Below are 16,197 nucleotides of genomic sequence, written 5' to 3'. Positions count from 1 at the left end.
CAAGCTTAAGCCGGGTCCACCTCCTCCTGCCCACTTGCATCGCATCACTGCCACCGCTCGAGTCTACTAGTACGAGATCTACCCAATCACTTCCGAAAAATAAAGTCCATTTTACTTGTCTAGTTATACAACATTACACTTTTCCCCTAAAATATTTTTTTCTCCAATTTCAAATGCTCATTTTTTTTTTCAATTTTAGAAAAATTTAAGATAAAAATATTTAATTTTAAAAAACAATAAATTAAAAAATTAGACGAAATAAGCATTAGCATATTTTATGTTAAAAAATAAAATTTTCAATATATGTATCTCTAATTATCTATAATTGTAATACGAAGTTCCTAAAATTTAGTAATAGTTTGCTTGATAGACAAATGGTACATACCCAAAATTATATTTAGCGACGGTAGTCACAAATTAAATAGTCGGTATAGAGTTTGTTAGAGAAAAACCAGGTGGATGGGCTAGTTCCGGATGGTCTCTATTTGGTTTTCGGGTTTGATGTTTTAGCGACGATCTTGCACGAAGGGAATCGTTAAGGGAGAAATACGGCAATTCACTCTTCACACTCGTCGGTACTGATGCAGACGGGCATCCAAGGTCTACGAGAAGATTGTTGCGTAAGGACAAAAGCATACTTGGAAATTCAACAAAAAAAAAAATTTAAGTTTCCTTGCTTGTTAGATTCATTTTAATTTTGATATATGTTAAAGATTTTCAATTATTTGATGATCTGTCCTTTTTTTTATAAAAATTTATTTAATTTCTTACTTATAATAATATATAAGTTTATATTTAATATATTATTTATTTATAATTATAATATTTTTATTTTATATTTTATGTGAATATTAACTTATATAAATGTTTACGTCAATTATGCAACTAAAACTTAAATTATTAAGAATCACAAGATTTTAATCCAAAATGTTATTGATGTAGTAAGTTTGGACTTAAGTCGTGTTTACTGTTAATATATCAAATTTATATAATAATAATTTATTTAATATATATTTAAATATTTAATTAATTAATCAATACATTACCTCTCTATCTATTCTTTTTTCTCTAATTATAAAAAAATAATTTATCTAATGTAAATATTTTAAAATATTAAATTACATTTTTGTTACCAAAGAAAGAAAAAGGAAAGAGGGGAAAAAGCGTAGTCCTTAAAACTTTTAGCGAGAGAGAATAATGATGTTTAATTTTTGTAGGCAAAAGTGCCCTCTAGATATGATGCAAAGATTTAAAAAAATCTTGTAACTTTGGAGGGTTTCGTCGTCTTTTTCCCAGTCTCGTGGGGTAAAGCCAAAGTCACTTCATGATTCTCTTCTTCCCCACCCCCCATAAGGCATCATCTCTACCTTTACTTTCCTATGGAATCTTGTTTCCTGATTCCTCCCATTCTTGTCAAGAATTTCGATCTTTGGCAATTTATCATTTTTAATTGCCCATTCCAACCATCACCACCTTTGATTTTTTACAATATAATAACATAAATTCACTACAAATTCAGTACCATTTGATAATTTTTTGTTTACTCGACTTTAAAAACGTAACTTGATATCATAGTTTTATAATTATTTTAATTGATACGTTATATATTATGTAAACATAAATGTTAATTGATATTAAATCCGTCGGTGATAGTTTTTAATTAAAATTTGGTGTAATAAGACTTTGAATCTCATGGAAGACAAGCATCTATGGTCAAAGTTAAAGAATCTTGAAGAAAGATGTGGCAAAATTACGTTAATAATTTGATAATGGGTGATTAATCAAAGCAAAATGGACCACAAGAGCGAGGTTAGGGATTGCAATTATGGGGCAGGAGGGGGCAAAGTGTTTGAGAGTGCATAAAAGGGGCAATTTGTCTGGGATTGATGAGTGAGCAACAATTAAACAAATTGTATAAAGGTTGATTATCAAGTTCCTATTAAGGAAACACCTCTGACTTTGGCTACTAATTAGTTTTAGTCAATCAGGTTTTGAGTGTTGGGACACCCCATTTTCAATTCCTTCTCAAAAATCTAACACTATTTCGTGCATATATATATATATATATATTGGTTAGTATCGCTTTCTAATCTTTTACAAGAAAATGAATCGAGTCTAGGTCGGGTCACGTCAGATCAGGTCGATGTTCTTTTATTTTCTTAAGTTTGCTTACAACCAAATCATCAAAGATTTGGCATGCTGTAGTTCTATTTTCTTTCATTTCCCTTAAACATTGTAATAATAAGTATTTGTTTAAAAAAAAAAGAGGAAAAAAGAACAAAAACCCAAAGTCCAAAACCCTTTTTGGGGCCAAAGGCCCAATGCCCATACCCATTTTTGCTGTGGACTACTACATGGTTCAGCCTATTGATCCAAGAACATGACTTTCCATCAAATTGGGTCATGTTCTTCGGAAATGCAATGTCAAGAACCAAACTTGGAAGAAATTTCAAAAGGGGAAGCTTACATTTTTTTGCATTTGCATTTTGGAAAGATGTTCCTTTTGTTTTTTTTTTTTTTTGGTATTTCGACTTAGCTTGCAAGGCAGACAAGAACAGGGAACACACTAGGGACTTCCATAAGAACAGAAATGAAGCAAACTTAAAGGAACATTTTCTATACACCAGCCAGCTCAAACTATTCCCACAATCATTGTTAATTGTTGTCACAATCGAGCATATCAATTTTCTTTTTTAGTTTTGGAATAAAGTGAGGATTGGGTGCTTCAGGTTGAGCATATTTACAAGGTATATGCACCCCGTCTTGCTTCTTTTTCCTTGGTCTCTTCAGGGAGAAATTCTGCTGCCATGGTAAAAGCTCCTGGCCTGAAACAGAGCAGAACCTGGAAATGTAAATTTCGCTGCTTCTTTTTGGGTTCACAAGAGACCAAGCTCTTGTTATCTACCACTTGCCAATCTTTTTTAAACTTTTGGATGATGAAGTGCATGTAACATCGTAAATCACATGAATTTGGAAACCAGCCTGGGGAAATATCTTGTCAAAGAAAGGAAAATTAGCAATTCCTGATAATCATTGAAACAAGGAAATTTACAGGAAAGGGGGATGGAAACAGGGAGATTTTCCATGATGAAACCGATGATCGGGTATTGTCCAATTTGGAGGTGGAGCTGTGAAATCACTTTGGATCGGATGGCGAAGTGTGTGCCTCGTAGGAACTCATGGTTTAACCACATGGACCAGCCACTTGTATGACTTTTGGGTGAAAAATATGTTGGAGTAGGAGCATTATCTTTAAAGGATGGGCATATATCCCACCCAAAGTTGACATGCATTTGCAAGGCTTAATGCATGATCAAGAAACGAAAAACTTTGCCACTGTGGCCATTTAGCATTAATGATGCAAATGGAAAGAGGGAACAGAGACAGAAACGGAAACATAGGGAGTTGGATTCGCTCGAGGAAAAAGCTGTGTCTGTCTATCTATCTATCTCTTTCGCGTTCTCTCTCTATTCTTCTCAAAAGTCTTACTTTCGAACCGAGCAATCACGAGCTACCCCTGAGAACTCTGCTTTGAATTCATCTTTCTGCTGCTAAACGACCTAATCTCCTGGTCCTATTAGAAAGAAGCCGTGAAAATTTGCCCTCTCTTTACCTCTTCTCTCTGGAAAATCTGCATTTCCATGAATTTGCTCTTCATTTGAACCTTTTTTCCATGAAAACATGAAACCGTACAATCACTTTCTCTACTTGTTATTCGTCTGTATTGATCTCATTGCGCTTCCATGAAATTCTCTTTGCTTCCATCTCGGCTTTCGACGATAAAGTCTGTGAAATGGAAACCTGTAGTTTGGTTCTTTGTCTCTGTTATCTGTGTCAAGGACTCGGAGGATTCTCTTTGATCTTGTCACTCTTTTGAGAAATTCATGAAAACCATTCCCTTTTTTCCACCCTTCTACCAAACCCATGTTTTTGAATCAGTTCATGCAGTTCCTAAAATCCATTCACACATTCAGAAGGAAAATACCTTTTGACTGTTTGTTTTTACAGGATAAAGTTCCTGCACAATTCGTTAAACCCCTTATCACGTAAAGGGCTAACAAGCCAGACCAAAGCTTCCATGGGAACCTCTTGTTTCCATGCTTTTCGCCTTCGAAAATCGAAAAGCAAACATTTGCCAGCCCCTTCCTCATCAAAAACACAGTTGAATTCTGATATGGAGAACATGGAAAAGAAGAGATTTGATAGCTTGGAATCATGGTCAATGATTTTGGACTCTGAGAATGTGGAGACTTGGGAAGTTTCAAAGGAGGATCAAGAGGAATGGACTGCTGATCTTTCTCAATTGTTTATAGGTAACAAATTTGCCTCTGGAGCTCACAGTAGGATTTATCGTGGAATTTACAAGCAGAGAGCTGTTGCTGTGAAAATGGTGAGGATTCCAAACCACAAGGATGAGACTAGAGCCAATCTTGAGCGGCAGTTCAAGTCTGAAGTAGCTTTGCTCTCACGTCTCTTTCACCCCAACATAGTTCAGGTAACACTTGAAATCGAAATATGCAAGGCAAGAATGTTTTTCTGTCTGAATGTTTTGAAGATAATATACAATTCTATGAATCTTTCAGTTTGTGTATCCGTGTCATTAACTGGAACTTGTCTAGTTGTTTGATGAATGCCACGCTGCATCATAAGAGATTAAATCGTGAAACTACTCTGTTTGCACGCCAAGTTCTCATGAACTTTGTATCATGTAAGACATGGTCTCAGTCATCATCTCAGCTTGATGCATGGGAGAATGAAATCCGAACACAACTCTGTTCCTGCACTAAATTGTGTGAAATTCTAGGAAATTTTTTCCCCTTAGCCGGCATTTCCTTTGGGAATTGTATTGGTACTTATTGTTTATCAATTTCATCTTACTTCACTATCTTTTCAAGTCTAAATAAAACTTCAATCGTGAGGGAATACTCTGAAGCTGATAAATATCATAGTGTATGGGCCCTTTTTAACAAATCCTTTTAGCACTTCAGCTTTCATACTTTACAGCCCTTCTTCATGAGTTTCCCGAGTTTCTGTTAGTTTAATTTAGATGGTTGTTAATATCCTAATCAGCGGTCTACTTTTATGCTTCTTTACAAGAATATTTGGACAAGATGAGTAAACTCTTTCCTCTTACTTTGGTTAAATGGATCATAAGTAGAAGCTTCTGTTGCTAAAATTTATCCTTTTGACAGTTTATTGCTGCTTGTAAGAAGCCACCTGTGTACTGTATCATCACAGAATACATGTCACAAGGGACTCTGAGGATGTACCTGAACAAGAAAGAGCCATACTCACTTTCAACAGAAACGATACTGAGGTTAGCTCTCGACATATCCCGAGGAATGGAGTATCTTCATTCACAAGGTGTGATCCACAGAGACCTCAAATCAAATAATCTGCTTCTAAATGATGAAATGCGGGTTAAGGTGGCAGATTTTGGTACATCCTGTCTAGAAACACAGTGCCTAGAAACTAAAGGAAACATGGGGACTTACCGCTGGATGGCACCAGAAATGATTAAAGAGAAACCCTACACTAGGAAAGTCGATGTGTACAGCTTTGGGATTGTATTATGGGAGCTAACAACAGCTTTGCTTCCCTTTCAGGGAATGACCCCTGTGCAGGCTGCATTTGCTGTGGCTGAAAAGGTCAGATATATATAGCAAGATTCAAATTCTTCTTTTGTTGTTTGGGACTGATGCTTCTAGTTTTTTTGCATGGATTTCTCTGGCTTTATTGAACCTGCTCCTGCTCTTTTCCAAACCATGATTTTTTGGTGGGCATAAGATTAAGAGTCAAGTTGAGAGATTATGATCCTACTGAAGCAAACTAGTTCCATGGATGATTTATTAAGTGCTTCTTAAAGTTTCTAGTGGATTCAATAAGAGTTGCATTAGACCCCTTTTTCAGGCCATTAGATTACATTTTGAAGTGCTTCCAGTAAAAAAAAGCTGAACACTTCTCATGCATGTTTTCTGTATTGAGGTGAACTGCTCCTAATCTTAGCCTGATAAAACCTCTGGCCACCTAGTACTTACAAAGCTATTTTGTCTTCAGATTATATAGGGAGGAGGTTAAATAGGAGGTTTAAGGAACAAATAGTACCATAGGAAATAGAATTTGAAAGGTATATGCCACAGGAAACGGAATTTGAACTGTAAATACTACACAATCTCATACTTTTTCAGTTACACATAAGAGAACATGAGGTGGGTTCTTACAGTACAGTTGATATTTCAGTTATTGTGCATTTGTAAAAGCCTGTTCCTGTTGCTTAACCTTATGATGCATCGAAGTCTAATTCCAATAATGCAGAGACTTGATGGTGGTTCCTCTAATCTTGATACTCTGTGTTGGCAGAATGAACGGCCTCCACTGCCGGAGAGTTGTCAGCCTGCACTTGCACACCTCATAAAGCGCTGCTGGGCAGCAAACCCTGCAAAGCGGCCAGACTTCTCGGACATTGTTTCTGCCTTGGAAAAGTATGATGAATGTGTTAAGGAGGGCCTCCCATTAACTTCCCACTCAGGGCTGGTCAGCCGCAATGTCATTCTTGAAAGGTTAAAGGGATGTGTATCTATGAGCTCTTCTATACCTGTACATGCCTGACTCTAGTAGAAGGTATCTCTATTTGTCTTCCCTCTTTTAAGGTCAAGATTACTTCATAATAATTTGTACATAGTTGATGTTCTTTCAATTATCTAAGGCTGGAGGGTGCTGCTGTCGCATTAATACGAGTTACATAGAGTTGATTTAGGATTTGAACCCACTATTCTATTGTTTCCTCCTTGATTAGTCATTTTCAATGTTAGGTATTCAGCTTTCACCAAGACATTACTTTATAAAGGAAACCATATGAACAGAACAGCTTCGGTGATAAGTAAGTTTGATATTGTCTTTGATCACATAAGTTGGGATCTAGTGTAAAATGATACTGTTGTTTCTATGTTTTCCTGATTGATGAATCATTTCTCTTAAGAGAATTCCCATTTTAATTGTTGCATTATAATTTCTAGAGTGTTCTTGGAGAAGAAAAATCGATCACTGATTTTAGCAAGGCTTTTGCCTAGCTGCTTCCTTGCTTCGAAACAGTTGAAGATAAACAGATACTCCCCGCCTAGGCTCTGATTTGCATTCTCCATTGCTAAAGAAAGGAGGAGAGAAGCCGAAGTGATTTTCGAACTTCAATTACACGTGAGAAGAGAAATCTTCTTCTTCACACTCTATATCTTCAGCCTAACCTGGATGATTAATCATGATCCTTCACCATGAGAGATTGCATTTGTTAATCACATAGTGTTCAGCAAGTCTTCACCTTGTGTTTAAAGGGTCTTCTTCTTTGAACTAGTAACTTCAAAACACTTTGCTACTATTAAAAGAGAAAGGTTAGAAGAATCAAGAAAGGCTCAGGTAGGTGTTGCCTGCAAGTAAACAATCTTAAGCATGCTGCCTATATCACACGCATGCCATTAATAAAGTAAACGGTGCTCGAGCTACCCTTGAATTATTCTAGATTATTATATTCTATATATAAAAAAAAGAGTAAATTACAATACTTATTATCTTGATTATCTGCATGATATATTTGTGTGTTTGTGCGTGTGCTACACTTTTTTTAACCCTTAATTTACGTCTAACATCATCATAAGTAAGTTGGAAGAAGACCAAATATATATTTTGTTTTTAACATGAGACTAAGACCACGGTGAGAGATAACGACCTAATGGAGATTCAATGATTGATGGATTTGTTATTTTATTTTCTGTTTACCCATCTTGGGAGAGAACGATTCAAACCCGGCTGGCTGACTTGGAAGAGGCTGTGGGTCCTTTTACACATTCAAACCTGAAGTGGCAAGAAAAACCCGGTTGTGCTTCTAAACCTAGACATCGTGGACTAACCTGGTGGTCCTTACCTCCCCTAGAATATGTAGACCAAATTGAGATAAGATCTTTGACCCTTGACTGAGTCCACACTGGTTGTGCGTTTCCCACGAAAAGTCAATTTCATTTCCTTGGATTGGTGCTCACGCAGCTAAATGAATTGACAGCCCCAAGCTATAGGGATTTAAGTTTTGTTAATCAGGACCCCGTTTTTCACTTCCCTGTTTCTTAGGACTTGAGTCTGATCAGGATTTGAGCAGCAGAAACTCTAGCACTCTGCAGTCTGCAGTGTGCACTGATCTCATCTATCCCACTCTTGTTACATGTTAAAACCTTTCTGACCAACTCTGTTTTCTGGGGAAAACAAAACCCATAGTGAAATTTTGGAGTTATTCTTGTGCAAGCAATGGAAAAATTGGAAATGACACCAGTAAGATACATCAGAATGGGATCTTAGAAAAGGAGCATAGCTTAACAATGAAAATGCTTAGTTCCACCACTGGAAAGGCCAAACGCAAGGAATTTGAGGCTGCTGACAAAACATAAATGACAAGTGTGGGGTGGTGTGGCTGTAAGCAGAGTGTGGTTTACTTAGGAGAAGGGGAATATGTGCCATAGGGGTCACCGAGACTTGAGCCAGTTTGTCCCCTCTTCCTGTATTTATTGGCCAAAAACACAAGGCAGGCAGATGCGGTTCTCTAAGATACCACTGTTTGCTTTGCTGTTTATATAATTTAATACAGGGGAAGAGACAAGTACGTGGCCAATGGGTGCAAAATTTCATAGCATAAAAACAAAAAACAAAAGATGTTCTGTTCCCCTTTTTGACTAAATAACTCCTCCACCCTCTAAGCTTGGTTTGAACTTTTTTTTTTTTTGAAAATTAACTTTGATTCATTGCATATAAGCTTGGTTTGAACTAGAATTTTGAATTTGACCCATTCCCTCTGCTTTCCAATCTAGCCTATAAATCAAATTTAATTATAGTCATAGATCATCTAATCATATCTCATTAACATAATTCGAACAAAGTTTAGTGTATTCATAGACTTTTTTGGAAATATCCCAATACTTACACTAAAATTGACTACCATTTCTCTAAATAATCACAATAATGACATATCTCGCATAATCGCCATGATACACCCCTTTAGTTCCATACATGTGCGGGTTCATATTATATAAATCAATGATTTCTTGAACATGATGATTAAAATTTTTATAGTGAGAGGAATGATTTGATCGAACACGCGAAAAATAAAAAATTTTATAAGATAATTTGATAAAAAGGTTAGAAGAAAAAAAAAAGAGAAGTATTTGGTAAGAGTGACAACAACAAATTTGTCACAACTTATGGAAAGAATAAGTGGCCTTGGGGAACAACGAAAAGGGGTTTGGACTGGAGTCATGAGTGGGGGCACTTTACGTATATTATTTGGGGGCACTTTCCTTCAATCGAAGCCTTACTTTTGCCGACCTCGTTTATTGCCCACACCCACACAGGGGCACTGCCTTCATTTTCAATTGCGGTCTCTTCCATGCATGTATGCCCTTTCTTTTTCAAGTCCCTAAACAGCCACTCTCTTGCTTCACTCACTTTCATTCATCAGTTGGACAAAGTCCAATGAACTTAAGAGGAAAGGTTACGGTAATTACACATTCTGTCCAAGGATTTCCAGCATTTTGGACAAGCTTTGGTGAACACTGTCGTTAAGTAACCACCATGAATCTTGCTTGGCACTGCCATGTTTTTCATGCTTGTAAGAAAAGATGCTAAGTGCTGATAACCCTGGCAGCAGGGAGAACAAGCAAAACGAAAGAACATATTCTTTTATCTTGTATGGATCATCATATACTCAGCAAACATAGAGATTGCAGGGCATTTGCAGTACTGAGAATCCTAAGTTGAGTGTGATGAATCATGCATATGGCCAACTCGTAACTGAATTCAATTTTTTGAATCCCCAAGAACATTCATAGGTACAAAATGTTCAAAGAAATATGAAGCATGACAGAAGAAGAGGTCAGAAACACAGAACACAAGGAATCAATTTGCTTCACAGTGGGAAAAATGATAAATTTGTTACCATCAGTTCCACTGATCATGAGTTGATAACTAATCTGAATATAGTATGTTTTATACAGAGAGCTTAAGCTAGAAAATGGAAGGACAAAGATAAAAATCTTTATCAAAAGGGGTTGCTTCAAGAACAACAAAAACAAGATGATTCAAGATTAAAGTACCCATTTTTACATTGTAAAAGGGCGTAATATACAAAATTAAAAAGAGAGGTAAGAACTTCCTTTTTTTTTTTCTTTCTCTTATGAAGAGGAAAAAGCTGGAGCTAAACCCACCTCTGTTCCTCGATTCTGGGTCTAAATTCATTGGCCCCAAACGTTCCAAATCCTCTCTCCAATGAAGTTCACAAAGCTCCTTACTGAACCCTTCTCTGTTCCTTCTTCACCATCATCCGCACAAACTTCACCACTACTGCTAATGCTACTGCTACTGGTACTCTCTTCCACCGATTTCAACTCACTCGAGTCGTCCTTTCTTAAACTCAACTCGGGTCTTTTCAAACCCCCAGAGCCATCAGCACCACCGCCTTTCTTTTTCCTGTCTTTCTTGCTCTTCGTCTTCTTGCTTTGAGCTAATCCATCTTCAAAAGCATCTATAATCTCGTGAATCAGCTGGCGGTTCGGCGATGAGTCCCACCTGACCCAGTAACTCATGTAGCACCTGAAACAATCACAGGTAAAAAGAGGAGGATGATCATGATCGCTGCTGCTACTGATGCTTCGTTTAGTTGGATTTTTGTGGGTGTTTTTGCGGTGGCTTGAAAAGTTGCCAAAATCGTTGTTAGAACAAGAGATGAGATAGGCCAAGACTTCCCTGTCTTCAGGGGAAAGAGCAGCTGCAAGGGTTAAGATGGTGGCTGGAAGGAAGGACAGATGATCGGTTGTGATTGGTGGTGATGGATGGACCGTGCCTCTACGGTAGAGCTTCTTCATAGTTGAATTTGATGTTGATCAGCCAGAGAGACAGAGAGAAAGAGAAGGACCTTATCCAACAGACAGCACTTCAGAAAGAAAGAACAGAGCTTTAGACTTTGAAGGGTTGATGAGAAATTATTATTCCCTGGCAGATGGAGAGAGAGAACATTGGGGTTGGTGACGTAGTTTATGGGAACCTTGGGGTGCGTTCGAGTGCGACGCGGGTCATAACAAGTGAATGGTGACAATCATCAAGAGTGAGAAATCTGAAATCCGAATCTTGTTGGTCTTATTCGTCCTCATTTGGAGTTACAGTTGGGCAGTTGAGGCACTGATGTGATGGGACCTAATCTCCCATATGTCCCTGCACTGGCCTGCCCCTCTGTACACGTCAATGTAATCAAACAAGGTTGGTGGCCATGGCATTCCCGCATAGGTCCGGCTATACCAGGGGCTTGGCCCAACCATAGACCCAGTGCACTACACAAAAGCCCCGTACTTCAGACTTCAAGGAGCTAGGATCTTAAATTCCAAGTACCATACTTTGTTCAAGATGGACAAGCCGAAAGCCATTATACCAAAGCTTGAGGGATCCTTAAGGCCTAAACTCAGGTCTAAATGTTCTTGAATTTTGACTAGGCACCATTATCCTAATTGTATAAACTAGTCATGAGTCACAACCCAACACTAGCCTCTCTTCGTTCAACTTTTGACAGATAAGAAAATACTGACAATTAATTAGACGCGTAGGAGAATCCCACGGGCCACGGCACATCCCTTCTTCCTTCTCTTCTCCTAGCTTACAATGTCAGTTTAAGCTGCTAGAACTTGTTGGCAAAGTATCAAGTTTCTTTAACATAATATAAGAGGTCAATGCAGATAACAAAGTCAGGCTCTTTGATATGCATGATGAATAGTAGATTCCCTGCTGAATGTGAAGTCAATGCCAGCATGGTTATAGTCGATAAGAGGCATTTCAGGATATCACAGAAGTTCGTTTTCTTTTTTATGTAAATCAAATTTATATGGAAAGTAGGTAATATGTGTTATGAAAGTGAAACGGTTAGATCATGGATGCTTCTCTGCACCCCAAGTATAGAAACTTTTGTTTCAAATAAAGCAACAATACAGAAGTTCACTCTCAACTTTTAATAATCAACATATGAAATAACATACTCAAAAGTCACTCTCCCTTATTTTATAGTATTTAATTAATTAACAATTTCACTCAAAGGAATGACAATAATCCGATACAGTTCTTAAGATAATCAAACCTCTATGAAGAACTCTGTAGACGAGTCTTGATCCATGATTCAAGGAACTGCAGCTCCTCATTGCTTATTGAATGGCCAAGACCAGGATAAGCCTGCAGAATCATAGATGATAAATTTTCGCAGAAGCCACACATAAATGCAACAGAATATCAGAAAAATGTCTAGGATATATACCTTAAACTCACAGCTTACTCCTGCTTGTTCAATGAATGGGGGCCCTGCTTGTCCAGCCTCAAACAGCACGGTTCTGTCAGCCATTCCATGAGACCACAAAATAGGTGTCTGCACAAGTTTCAGGCCTCACACCGTTAAACCAAGAAAAAGTTTTTGTAGGGATATTTCATTGTAGTGAGAAATTCCAATACAGACAGGTTTGTTGTTCTGGAAGAACTCATAATCTCCAAAGGACCGACAGTAGATAACATATATCCATGAAAACATAACAGACACAGTTAGCAATTGCATCCCCATGAATCAGAATGCTAAAGACAGTTCGTAGAAACTGATACCTATTAGTTAGATAGATATTACATATGTGCAAATGTTCTATCTGACAAATATCAATTAATTGTCAAGCATTGAATGCAGACAACAGAATGTTTTCTCTAAACCAAGGCACGAAGATCCATTATATATCTAGTTTAGAGAGGCAAATGTATCATCAAGCAAGACAGGAAAACCAATTGGGTTAAATTATTAACTGAACCAGATACACTAGGTGTATTTGAAGAAAGGCACCTTCTTTGCATCTTCTGGGAATTTTTCAATCATTGAAGAATTGAAAGGAACCCATCCACTAAAGACTGCACCACCTCCAAGCCTTTTTGGGTACAACAGGACACTAGCTAAGGTCAAGGCACCTGCAAAAGGTTGTAATAATTACCATATCCCACAAGTAATGAAATGTATCAATCTTTTGTTCCTCGGATCAAGGCTTCCTACCCCCTTGACTAAATCCACATACAAATACATTATTAGGATCTGTCCCAGCAGCTACTTCCTTGTCTATCATTGTGTGCACATTCTGAACCGCTTTAAGAAGATCACTTTCATCTTTCGGAGAATCCTATACATATAAACAAAACAAAATTAATACCTTACATGGAACCAGCATCACTATAAGCAGAATATCCTCATCATCATAAGAACTCTAGGGATTCAAATGGAAACATCTTTCATCTTAAAACATGTCACAGAAAGTAATGTAAGAGTAAAACCAACTTGGAATGAAGCTTATGAACATTGAAAGAGTAGAATTTAGGTTCAGAAAACAGGCTGACAACAAAATCTTGGAGCTTGTACTTGTGGAAGCTTTGCAGCGTAGTGTTTATATTATGTCAACGTAGAATTAATGTTGAAAGTGAAAAGCTTCTGCAAAGTGCCATATGTGTTATTTTTGAAGAAAAAATATTCAGTCAATCATTAACCATAATAATTCCAAGAGATCACATGGTTGCAACTTCATGGTCCATTACATATTCAGAATGTTAATGTGCCACAAAGCCCACAACTCGTAATGGGTAACTCCAACTAAGCATGCATGCATAAACATAAAAGTCAAGAAAGAAATCAATGGTTGGACAATAAAGACTGAACATCATGTAGCCACATCAGACACTTTTAGAATTACTAAAGCTATAATATGCCATAATGAGGCAATACCACCAAAATTCACTTGCACTTAAGTGTGGGAAGAAACAAAAAGGCAGAAAATCCACTTGGAATTAACAAAGAAATGAACATAATTTTGATTTAAAGAATATGAATGATATCTAAATGAAATCTGAAAGAGAAATGTCCCTGCAGTATATTGAATAGATATAAATGAAAAGGAAGGAAAACAACCATAACTTACAGCTGTCACAGGAATCTCATGGATGTCAAACCAAGAAGGCATCCTCATACCATCTGCAAGGTTAAGGAAATTAGTAAAGAAAGGCATGACATAAAAAAACTCCACCAGGCGAAGAATAAATGCACTATCATAATGAATAATACTTAATTGCCTGTCCTGGACCATGTCATTCTCTAAAGAATAAACCTAAAGTTGATTCATGACACTAGTTATATCGTCTGTGGAGAGATATACAAAACTTTAGGAGAATCTAGCAATTTGTTACAGTATTAGAACCCCAATCCATAAGCCATCAACACACAGTCAAAAGTTGAACATAGACTCTAGTATTGTGACTGATTAAAAGCAGAGACCATCTCATTCATGACAATGTCAATTGCTAAATTCCCATCCAGCTCAAAAACAAACGTGACTAAGAAAGTTTTCCACAGCAATACCAAAAGTTCATGAGGCAGTTTTGACATTGAAAGTATATGTAAAAATTGAACCATCCGTTTTGCTAGGAATTTCTTCTTGTTAGCTCTACTTCATTCTCTCTTCTTAGCATCAAATTAAAACCGGGTTTTCGTACTTGATCCTTGTCAACCACTCCAAATTATTTCTTCATAACGTCAGTATCTACCACAAATTTCTTCAAAATTATCCACCTTAATCAGCTTTAGTCCAATTTTCCCAAAATTTCCCAAGGTATTCACTGCCATAAATTACACTGAAACTCAAACAAAGCTAAGAAAAATCAAACCGATACATACCATTTTCATTCAAAACGCAAGACAAAGTCAACAAGCGGAATCTCAAATCGTCATATATGTATACAATGAGGCTTACAATTGCAGGTGACGGCGTTTTCAGGAGCAGAAGGGAAAGACCATTTGGTGTTTCTGAACTCGGGAGACCTGAAGAGGGTCTTGATGGGTTCATTGGCAGGGCCAGAGTCACCTAGCCCGTGGAGCCAAAGAACAAAGCTTCGAGCAGCCATGGAGTCCGGCTTTCGAGAAGAAGACAGGTGCCTCGGTTGGAAAAATAGTACGAAGATGATGGTGCTACCGAGGGTCACCGCGAGAAGAACTGTCGGCTTCGTTAATAACATAGGCTGCATCTCCGCTCTTCCATGCTGACCCTTTTGTTCTACAATTTCTGCAAACTCGGAAAGTAAGTGAAAAGACTAGAACCACCCCAACGACTTTGCAATAGCAACCAGCAGCCAAGCCCAATTTACCAACCAGAAGTTACGTGTTCTCTAACTCTGAACCAACTAGCCCAGTTGTCCAGTGAGCCTGTTTATGTTGTTCGCTCCATGGGGCTCTGTTTTTGATTCTTTGTCTCTCCTTAATTTTATGAAAATTAAAATAAAAATTTGGAATTTTAATTGAGTTCTCCTACTGCGTTCTTAACAAAATATTGCTGCATTTTTGAATGGGATCCGTCCAAGAAATCAAACAAAGTATGAATAGAATGAATCAACTCAATCAAGTCAAATTTCTTTGTAAAGTTAACACCTTTGCCACTCTAACCCTTCAGTAGAAGAGAACAAACATCCTGTTTTCCTTGGTTTTGTTAACCAATGATGATTTATGGCCCTCTCCAGCACTGCCATACAAAACTGAAACCCTCTGAAAAATGGAACATGCTAAATTGAACTTTGCATGTTGCTCTGTTTTTTTGTACAAGAGGAGTGTATTATAGCTCTGGATGAGGCTCTATGGCACAAATGCAAGGCTCATTTTCCAGCTTTCAAGTTCTTGATACTAACCGAAGAAGCTCATCTTTGCCTGCTTACGTTACTCCACATATTCTACATTGGCATGATAAGCACAGATTTCCAGATGTTGCAAGGGGCATTGCTGTTTGCTTAATCTATCTTTATAAGAGTTTTGAAAGATTCGAGATGGCAGCAGGAGGTGCCACAGCTAGACAAAATCAGATGGAATCTCATTTCTGTTGGTAGTGAGCGAAGCTCAGTGATCTCTTCTAGTGAATTGTGAACATCTTAGTTAAATCACAAAAACAACAGCCACACCAAATTACTAAACTATGGACGAATCACAACAATCTAAGCAAGGTGGCTTTGTAAGTTCCACTTTGATCCACTGTGAAGCCCCAAACCAGAAGCTCATGACAGCCTCCAAATTGAGACAGAATTTAGTTTGAGGTAACCAAAAGAACAGAGAAACTTTTGATTACCGGAACA

General features: G+C 37.5%; 3 protein-coding genes across 4 annotated transcripts; 1 reads left to right on the top strand and 2 right to left on the bottom strand.

Annotated features, from left to right (window-relative positions):
* The first annotated feature begins 2,755 nt into the window (after positions 1–2,755).
* On the top strand, positions 2,756–6,909 carry HT1 (Protein kinase superfamily protein). Of its 2 annotated transcripts, XM_021438671.1 has the most exons (4): positions 2,756–4,495; positions 5,193–5,648; positions 6,361–6,621; positions 6,813–6,880. In XM_021438671.1, exons 1-3 carry the CDS (start codon positions 4,079–4,081, stop codon positions 6,607–6,609), a joined length of 1,122 nt encoding a protein of 373 aa, XP_021294346.1. In that variant the 5' UTR covers positions 2,756–4,078; the 3' UTR covers positions 6,610–6,621; positions 6,813–6,880. The 2 variants fall into 2 exon arrangements, with proteins under 2 accessions (XP_021294346.1, XP_021294345.1); XM_021438670.1 differs by having other exon boundaries at positions 6,361–6,909.
* A 3,034-nt stretch (positions 6,910–9,943) lies between these two features.
* On the bottom strand, positions 9,944–11,795 carry LOC110423725 (uncharacterized). Its single transcript, XM_021438056.2, has one exon. The coding sequence runs from the start codon at positions 10,893–10,895 to the stop codon at positions 10,266–10,268; it is 630 nt and encodes a 209-aa protein (XP_021293731.1). The 5' UTR covers positions 10,896–11,795; the 3' UTR covers positions 9,944–10,265.
* Positions 11,796–11,940: 145 nt separating this feature from the next.
* On the bottom strand, positions 11,941–16,092 carry LOC110423724 (putative carboxylesterase SOBER1-like). Its single transcript, XM_021438055.1, has 6 exons — positions 14,835–16,092; positions 14,007–14,059; positions 13,094–13,217; positions 12,890–13,011; positions 12,326–12,433; positions 11,941–12,243 (listed from the first exon to the last, which is right to left on the bottom strand). The coding sequence occupies exons 1-6, from the start codon at positions 15,103–15,105 to the stop codon at positions 12,154–12,156; spliced, it is 768 nt and encodes a 255-aa protein (XP_021293730.1). The 5' UTR covers positions 15,106–16,092; the 3' UTR covers positions 11,941–12,153.
* Between the last annotated feature and the right edge of the window lie 105 nt (positions 16,093–16,197).

The sequence above is a fragment of the Theobroma umbraticum genome, unplaced genomic scaffold, assembly GCF_002168275.2.
Source record: "Theobroma umbraticum cultivar Fairchild unplaced genomic scaffold, ASM216827v3 scaffold_204.0, whole genome shotgun sequence".
Lineage (NCBI taxonomy): Eukaryota > Viridiplantae > Streptophyta > Magnoliopsida > Malvales > Malvaceae > Theobroma > Theobroma umbraticum.
This window is presented reverse-complemented; position numbering and strand designations above follow the sequence as displayed.

What these genes read in the sequence shown, in the direction of transcription:
- HT1 (XM_021438670.1), top strand. Translation starts at nt 4,079, where the DNA reads ATGGGAACCTCTTGTTTCCATGCTTTTCGCCTTCGAAAATCGAAAAGC. An exon ending in TTCACCCCAACATAGTTCAG is followed by an intron (nt 4,496 to 5,192) that starts GTAACACTTGAA and finishes TCCTTTTGACAG; the next exon opens with TTTATTGCTGCTTGTAAGAA. An exon ending in CATTTGCTGTGGCTGAAAAG is followed by an intron (nt 5,649 to 6,360) that starts GTCAGATATATA and finishes CTGTGTTGGCAG; the next exon opens with AATGAACGGCCTCCACTGCC.
- LOC110423725 (XM_021438056.2), bottom strand. Translation starts at nt 10,895, where the DNA reads ATGAAGAAGCTCTACCGTAGAGGCACGGTCCATCCATCACCACCAATC.
- LOC110423724 (XM_021438055.1), bottom strand. Translation starts at nt 15,105, where the DNA reads ATGCAGCCTATGTTATTAACGAAGCCGACAGTTCTTCTCGCGGTGACC. An exon ending in AAACGCCGTCACCTGCAATT is followed by an intron (nt 14,060 to 14,834) that starts GTAAGCCTCATT and finishes TTAACCTTGCAG; the next exon opens with ATGGTATGAGGATGCCTTCT. An exon ending in TCCCAGAAGATGCAAAGAAG is followed by an intron (nt 12,434 to 12,889) that starts GTGCCTTTCTTC and finishes AAACTTGTGCAG; the next exon opens with ACACCTATTTTGTGGTCTCA.